The following is an 8,659-nucleotide window of genomic DNA, read 5'->3' on the forward strand; positions in this document are numbered from 1 at the left end:
ATGAACATACTACTGTATACATATTGCAAAGGACACAAATATGCATCATATACGATAAAAGAAACAAATAAAACCACATTGGAAATACATAGAAAAAATATTTGAAAATATATTTGTGGCAACACGCGGTGCTTGAATGGCCTGCGTGACCGTGTCTGGGAGCTTCACACACGGGCGAACAGGCCCTGATGACGTCACAGCGCACCTTGTCCATGCCCTCACACCCAAAGTAAATGGAATTTGGTAATTATTTTTACATAGACATGTTCAGGGAAGGTAATTTATCATTTTACAAAGAAAAATGATATTTTGGGGAACATTTGATGTCATGCACACTAGGGAAATTTCACAATAAACACAGTGCATCACACAGGTTACATGGGGGACACTCGTTTTGTATGACGTCCGTTTCACATGACGAACATGGAACGGATTAAATTCGTTACTCGAGGTACCACTGTATATATATATATATATATATATATATATATATATATATATATATATATATATATATATATATATATATAATATATATACTATTACACTACACCCTTATATATTACACTAATATATATATATATATATATATATATATATATATATATATATATATATATATATATATATATATATATATATATATATATATATTAGTATATTTTGGTAGCAGTCTTTCCTGTAGACATATATTATTAAATATGACCGAAAAAGTAAGATTAATAATTCTAACACGAATTTTCTCAATCTTTCGTACATTACGCTTCACTGTTGGAGGTAAATCAAAAATCAATTCTCCAAAATTCATTTTTATTTCTAGTCTGACGCGACACGGGCGCGTTTCGTAAAACTTATTACATTTTCAAAGACTTTAGTTCACAAATACACAACTGAATAGAACTTACGTATCTCCGATTTTATATCTACATTTGAGTGAGGTGGAAGAGGTGATGTGGCATTAACACAAGACAGAACAAAATGTGGTATTAATAGGGTATTAATTTCATCAACACAAGACAGAACAAGAGTATTAATAGGGTATTAATTTCATCAACACAAGACAGAACACGAAACAATGGATATTGAATAGAAGTGTTTGTAGAAAGCCTATTCGTCCATATTTCTTGATGCTTCTATATTGGAGCGGAGTCTTGAGGTGGGTAGAATATAGTTGTGCAATAATTGGCTGTTGATTGCTGGTGTTGACTTCTTGATGTGTAGGGCCTCGCAAACGTCAAGCCGCCTGCTATCGCTGTATCTATCGATGATTTCTGTGTTGTTTACTAGGATTTCTCTGGCGATGGTTTGGTTGTGGGAAGAGATTATATGTTCCTTAATGGAGCCCTGTTGCTTATGCATCGTTAAACGCCTAGAAAGAGATGTTGTTGTCTTGCCTATATACTGGGTTTTTTGGAGCTTACAGTCCCCAAGTGGGCATTTGAAGGCATAGACGACGTTAGTCTCTTTTAAAGCGTTCTGTTTTGTGTCTGGAGAGTTTCTCATGAGTAGGCTGGCCGTTTTTCTGGTTTTATAGTAAATCGTCAGTTGTATCCTCTTATTTTTGTCTGTAGGGATAACGTTTCTATTAACAATATCTTTCAGGACCCTTTCCTCCGTTTTATGAGCTGTGGAAAAGAAGTTCCTGTAAAATAGTCTAATAGGGGGTATAGGTGTTGTGTTAGTTGTCTCTTCAGAGGTTGCATGGCTTTTCACTTTCCTTCTTATGATGTCTTCGACGAAACCATTGGAGAAGCCGTTATTGACTAGGACCTGCCTTACCCTACAAAGTTCTTCGTCGACTTGCTTCCATTCTGAGCTGTGGCTGAGAGCACGGTCGACATATGCGTTAACAACACTCCTCTTGTACCTGTCTGGGCAGTCGCTGTTGGCATTTAGGCACATTCCTATGTTTGTTTCCTTAGTGTAGACTGCAGTGTGGAAACCTCCGCCCTTTTCCATGACTGTTACATCTAGAAAGGGCAGCTTCCCATCCTTTTCCATCTCGTAAGTGAAACGCAGCACGGAACTCTGCTCAAATGCCTCCTTCAGTGCGGCCCGTGCATGCTCCAGAATTTGATGAAAAACTGTACCCAAATGGATCCATGAGTGTCGTCGGGGGTTGGTCAGTCAGGGAGCTTAGTTAATAAGCGCCAAATCTGACCAATCCTTATAGACGATCATTAGTGCGGTGGTCACGGTACTGTGTACGTTTAGGGGTGATCCTGGACGGCATGGGTTCGAATCCTGGCCGGGTCAAAGAGTTCTTAGTGATATATGGCTTGCGCGTTCATGCAGCTTTCTCACACATATATATATATATATATATATATATATATATATATATATATATATATATATATATATATATATATATATATATATATATATATATATATTATTTATATATATATATTATTTATATATATGTTATATATATAATTATATAGGTCATATGTTTTTGTATTTTTGCTGATTTGTTAGTAAATAATAAAAGAAATATAAATTATTTGATTTTTTTACCCTTAAATTGGTTTTAATATTTAAATTGAAAACAATAATATAATATAAAAAAATATAACAAAAATAATAATACATTATAAAATAAAATATAATAAAAATAATATAATATAAAATAATATAATATAAAATAATATAATTTAATTTCAAGAAATTTAACTTTAAACACAAAGAGGTGAAAAGGGTTCAGATTAGGCTCAAACCTTTCACAAGAGATTCATATTGGTGTATGAATGGATTATGAATGACTCATGTTAGGAGTGTAAAGTTGCCACAACATCTCAAATTAGTGTTAGATACATAGGTCTTGGTTATAAGTTTTGGAAACCAATTTAAGTCCACACACAATATCGTATCTGATACGATAAAACAAACGTTTCCAATCCTTTCAAATACTTTCCAGATATGTTGTGGCAACCTAAAATTGTTTGCTGGGTGGTGACGCCGTGTGGTGATGAGGGCATTGGTGACGCCGTGTGGTTTTGAAGGCATTGGGGACGCCGTGTGGTGTTGAGGGTGTTGGAGACGCCGTGTGGTGTTGAGGGCGTTGGAGACGTCGTGTAGTGTTGAGGGTGTTGGTGACGCCCTGTGGTGTTGAGGGTGTTGCAGACGCCCTGTGGTGTTCAGGGTGTTGGAGACGCCATGTGATGTTGGAGGCGTTGGAGACACCGAGTTGTGTTGGGGACGCCGTGTGGTGTTGGGGGCATTGGAGACGCCTTGTGGTGTTGGGGGCATTGGTGAGGCCATGTGGTGTTGAGGGGGTTGGAGATGCCCTGTGGTGTTGAGGGTGTTGCAGACTCCGTGTGGTGTTGAGGGCGTTGGAGACTCCGTGTGGTGTTGAGGGCGTTGGAGACGCCCTGTGGTGTTGAGGGTGTTGGAGACGCCGTGTGGTGTTGGGGGCGGTGGAGTCGCCGAGAGGTGTAGAGGGCGTTAGAGACGCTGAGTGATGTTGAAGGAGTTGGAGACGCCGTGTGGTGTTGAGGGCGTTGGGGACGCCGAGTGGTGTTGGGATCGTAGGAGACGTCGTGTGGCGTTGAGGGCGTTGGAGACACCGAGTGGTGTTGAGGGCGTTGGTGACGCCGTGTGGTGTTGAGGGCTTTGGAGACGCTGTGTGGTGTTGAGGGCTTTCGAGATGCCGTGTGGTGTTGAGGGTGTTGGTGACGCCGAGTGGTGTTGGGGCGTTGGAGACGCCGTGTGGTGATGAGGGCATTGGTGACGCCGTGTGGTGTTGAGGACATTGGTGGCGCTGTGTTGTGTTAAAGGCGTTGGAGACGCCGTGTGGTGTTGAGGGCGTTGGAGACGCCCTGTGGTGTTGAGGGTGTTGGTGACGCCCTGTGGTGTTCAGGGTGTTGGAGACACCGTGTGATGTTGGAGACACCGAGTTGTGTTGGGGACGCCGTGTGGTGTTAGGGGCATTGGAGACGCCTTGTGGTGTTGGGGGCATTGGTGACGCCATGTGGTGTTGAGGGGGTTGGAGATGCCCTGTGGTGTTGAGGGTGTTGCAGACGCCGTGTTGTGATGATTGCATGGAGACGCCGAGTGGTATTGAGGGCGTTGGAGACGCCGAGTGATGTTGAGGGCGTTGGAGACGCCGTGTGGTGATGAGGGCGTTGGAGTCGCCGAGAGGTGTAGAGGGCTTTGGAGACGCCGAGTGGTGTTGGGATCGTAGGAGACGTCGCGTGGTGTTGAGGGCGTTGGAGACGCACTGTGGTGTTGAGGGCATTGGTGACGCCCTGTAGTGTTGAGGGTGTTGCTGACGCCCTGTGGTGTTGAGGGCATTGGTGACGCCCTGTGGTGTTGAGGGTGTTGGTGACGCCCTGTGGTGTTGAGGGGGTTGCAGACGCCCTGTGGTGTTCAGGGTGTTTTAGACGCCGTGTGATGATGGGGGCGTTGGAGACACCGAGTTGTGTTGGGGGCGTTGGGGACGCCGTGTTGTGTTGGGGGCATTGGTGACGCCATGTGGTGTTGAGGGGGTTGGAGATGCCCTGTGGTGTTGAGGGTGTTGCAGACGCCGGGTGGTGTTGAGGGCGTTGGAGACTCCGTGTGGTGTTGAGGGTGTTGGAGACGCCCTGTGGTGTTGAGGGTGTTGGAGACGCCGTGTGGTGTTGGGGGCATTGGAGTCGCCGAGAGGTGTAGAGGGCGTTGGAGACGCTGAATGATGTTGAGCGTGTTGGGGATGCCGTGTTGTGTTGATTGCATGGAGACACCGAGTGGTGTTGAGGGCGTTGGAGACGCCGTGTGATGTTGAGGGCGGTGGAGATGTAACAAACTAGGCTGTTGTAAGAATTATCCAGAGTGGTTTATCGACAAAAGAGAATGGGAAGCTGAGCCGCATGGTGACCTGACCCCCAGGGGGATTCGCGGTGGAAATAACCGACGCGTTGTTCATAGCTGCGTATAATGAATCATCCTATAGTATTCAGTAATTTAGAGAAATTAGCCTTTATTCATTTTGCATTAAAATTGTATTGTATAATAGTACTGGATACAATATCAAGAGTATTCTAATTATTGAGTTTAAGTCACCATCAGTGACGTCACGAATCAGATCTAACTTTTAAGGCGGAGTGACCGGCGGTCATAGGTCAGCAGGGTTGACATGTCTAGTATTTCTCAAAGTTTTAATAACCATTTTTGTGATCGGGAACAGCTCTGCCGTTAGATGTTTGTAATTTAATTCAGTAAAATAATTCAACCAGTCTGGATCAATTAAGTACAACAGAGGTTAATTGTTATAACTTAAACCTTGCTAGTAACTGGGTAGGACTTTGACTAGGCGGAAGGATACAATACTCTGTCTGGGGTAGTCCAGACAAGGAAAAGATCAGTGTGATCTGCCGAGCAGCTGGGAGAGGTCAAACATCTTACCTCTCCCCAAGACCAGCCCAACATCTTAGCTGGAAAACATAAAGGTATAGTTGCTATTGCTAATTATAGGGATAGTCTTCTCATTTGCCATTCAGGTCAAGTAGGGAGTGTTAAAGTGATAGGGAGTGAACATATTTAGATTTTGTTTTAGTTTTCTTTTAATAAATTAAATTTGTTATTAATTTGCATTTTATTGTTTCCATTTGGTTATGTGTAAACTTGTCCTGGTCACGTGGTCCACACGAGGCAGAGTTGCATTGGGCGCCGATTCTAACATCGAATCGGAATTATCATTACCGTGTAATTTATTCCACACTCAAGGTCATCGTTTATAGTGGGGATCAAGCCCCTAGGTTGATTAATTAGCGTGATCGATCCAGACCTCGATCATTGCTCTTGTATTACTGGTCTGGTGGTGGCAGCAGAGGTGACTCTAGGGTTTTGTTCAGAGCTTAGGTCACGTCATACTGGGTGTAGAATCCTAAGTCGGTCAATCGTCTTAGGACCACGTGGCGTGGAGTTGGCTTTGTTAAAAGTTTTGGAGTCCCTTGGTTTAGAAATAAAAGTAAGAATACGGGTAGAGGGTAAAGAAGGTAGAGAAGAAAAGAGAGAGAAACCCAAACCCGTGTTACAGAGACGCCGTGTGGTGTTGAGGGCGTTGGGGACACCGTGTGGTGTTTAGGGCGTTGGAGTCGCCGTGTGGTGTTGAGGGCGTTAAAGACACCGAGTGGTGTTAAGGGCGTTGGAGACGCCGAGTGGTGTTGGGAGCGTTTGAGACGCCGGGAGGTGTTGGGGGCGTTGGAGACGTTGTGTGATGTTGAGGGCGTTGGAGACAGTAAGTGGTGTTGAGGGCGTTGTAAACGTCCTGTGGTGCTGAGCGTGTAGGAGACGCCGTGTGGTGTTGAACGCGTTGGACACGCCCTGTGGTGTTCAGAGTGTTGGAGACGCCGTGTGGTGTTGAGGGCGTTGGTGACATTGTGTGGTGTTGAGGGCGTTGGAGACGCCGTGAGGTGTTGAGGGCGTTGGAGATCCCGAGTGGTGTTGAAGACGCCGTGTGGTGTTGAGAGCATCGGTGACGTTGTGTGGTGTTGAGGGCGTTGGTGACGCCTTGTGGTGTTGAGAGCTTTGGCGACGCCGTGTGGTGTTGGGGGCGTTGGAGACACTGAGTTGTGTTGGGGGCGTTGGGGACGCCGTGTTGTGTTGGGGGCATTGGTAACGCCATGTGGTGTTGAGGGGGTTGGAGATGCCCTGTGGTGTTGAGGGTGTTGCAGACGCCGGGTGGTGTTGAGGGCGTTGGAGACTCCATGTGGTGTTGAGGGTGTTGGAGACGCCCTGTGGTGTTCAGGGTGTTGGAGACGCCGTGTGGTGTTGGGGGCATTGGAGTCGCCGAGAGGTGTAGAGGGCGTTGGAGACGCTGAATGATGTTGAGAGTGTTGGGGACGCCGTGTTGTGTTGATTGCATGGAGACACCGAGTGGTATTGAGGGCGTTGGAGACGCCGAGTGGTGTTGAGGGCGTTGGAGACGCCGAGTGATGTTGAGGGCGGTGGAGACGCCGTGTGGTGTTGAGGGCGTTGGGGACACCGTGTGGTGTTTAGAGCGTTGGAGACGTCGTGTGGCGTTGAGGGCGTTAAAGACACCGAGTGGTGTTAAGGGCGTTGGAGACGCCGAGTGGTGTTGGGAGCGTTTGAGACGCCGGGAGGTGTTGGGGGCGTTGGAGACGTTGTGTGATGTTGAGGGCGTTGGAGACGGTAAGTGGTGTTGAGGGCGTTGTAAACGTCCTGTGGTGCTGAGCGTGTAGGAGACGCCGTGTGGTGTTGAACGCGTTGGAAACGCCCTGTGGTGTTCAGGGTGTTGGAGACGCCGTGTGGTGTTGAGGGCGTTGGTGACATTGCGTGGTGTTGAGGGCGTTGGAGACGCCGTGAGGTGTTGAGGGCGTTGGAGATCCCGAGTGGTGTTGAAGACGCTGTGTGGTGTTGAGAGCATCGGTGACGTTGTGTGGTGTTGAGGGCGTTGGTGACGCCTTGTGGTGTTGAGAGCGTTGGCGACGCCGTGAGGTGTTGGGGGCGTTGGAGACGTCGTGTGGAGTTGAGGGCTTTGGACACGCAGTGTGGTGTTGGGATAGTTGGAGACGCCAGGTGGTGTTGAGTACGTTGGAGACGCCATGTGGTGTTGAGGACGATGGAGACGCATTTTGGTGTTGAGAGCATCGGTGACGTTGTGTGGTGTTGAGGGCGTTGGTGACGCCTTGTGGTGTTGAGAGCGTTGGCAATGCCGTGTGGTGTTGAGGGTGTAGGACACGCCGAGTGGTACTGAGGGCGTTTTAGACGCTGAGTGGTGGTGAGGGCGTTGGGGACGCCGAGTGGTGTTGAGGGCGTTGGAGACGCAGTGTTGTGTTGGGATAGTTGGAGACGCCGTGTGGTGTTGAGTGCGTTGGAGACGCTGTGTGGTGTTGAGGGCAATGGTGACGCCGTGTTGTGTTGAGGGCGTTGGAGACGCTGTGTGGTGTTGAGGGTGTTAGTGACGCTGAGTGTTGTTGGGGCGGTGGAGACGCCATGCGGTGTTGAGGGCGTTGGAGACGCCGTGTGGTGTTGAGGGTGTTTGCAACGCTGTGTGGTGTTGGGGGCGTTGGAGACGTCGTGTGGAGTTGAGGGCATTGGACACGCAGTGTGGTGCTGGGATAGTTGGAGACGCCAGGTGGTGTTGAGGACGTTGGAGACGCCATGTGGTGTTGAGGACGTTGGAGACGCCTTTTGGTGTTGAGAGCATTGGTGATGCCCTTTGGAGTTGAAGTCGTTGGGGTCGCCGTGTGGTGTTGAGGGTGTTGGAGACGCCGTGTGGTGTTGAGGGCGTTGGAGACGCCCTGTGGTGTTGAGGGTGTTGGTGACGCCCGTTGGTGTTGAGGGTGTTGGAGACGCCCTGTGGTGTTGGGGGCGTTGGAGACGCCGTGTGGTGTTGAGGGTGTAGGACACGCCGAGTAGTGTTGAGGGCGTTGGGGACGCTGTGTGGTGTTGGGGGCGTAGGGGACGCCGTGTGGTGTTGAGGGAGTTGGAAACGCAGTGTGGTGTTGAGGGCATTGCAGACGCCGTGTGCTGTTGAGGGCGTTGGGGATGCCATGTGGTGATGAGAGCGTTGGAGACGCCATGTGGTGTTGGGGGCGTTGGGGACGCCATATGGTGTTGACGGGGTTAGAGACGCCGTGTGATGTTGAGGTCATTGGAGACGCCGTGTGGTGTTGAGAGCATCGGTGACGTTGTGTGGTGTTGAGGGCGTTGG

At 48.1% G+C, this 8,659-nt stretch overlaps 2 protein-coding genes across 2 annotated transcripts; both read right to left on the reverse strand.

Annotated features, from left to right (window-relative positions):
* Window positions 1-2,935: 2,935 nt before the first annotated feature.
* Window positions 2,936-4,240, reverse strand: LOC138368536 (rho family-interacting cell polarization regulator 1-like). The gene has a single exon (XM_069331061.1). The coding sequence runs from the start codon at window positions 4,238-4,240 to the stop codon at window positions 2,936-2,938; it is 1,305 nt and encodes a 434-aa protein (XP_069187162.1).
* Window positions 4,241-6,118: 1,878 nt separating this feature from the next.
* LOC138368537 (putative proline-rich protein 21) lies at window positions 6,119-7,576 on the reverse strand. The gene has a single exon (XM_069331062.1). It carries the CDS (start codon window positions 7,574-7,576, stop codon window positions 6,119-6,121), a length of 1,458 nt encoding a protein of 485 aa, XP_069187163.1.
* Between the last annotated feature and the right edge of the window lie 1,083 nt (window positions 7,577-8,659).

Source organism: Procambarus clarkii, chromosome 25 (assembly GCF_040958095.1).
Source record: "Procambarus clarkii isolate CNS0578487 chromosome 25, FALCON_Pclarkii_2.0, whole genome shotgun sequence".
Lineage (NCBI taxonomy): Eukaryota > Metazoa > Arthropoda > Malacostraca > Decapoda > Cambaridae > Procambarus > Procambarus clarkii.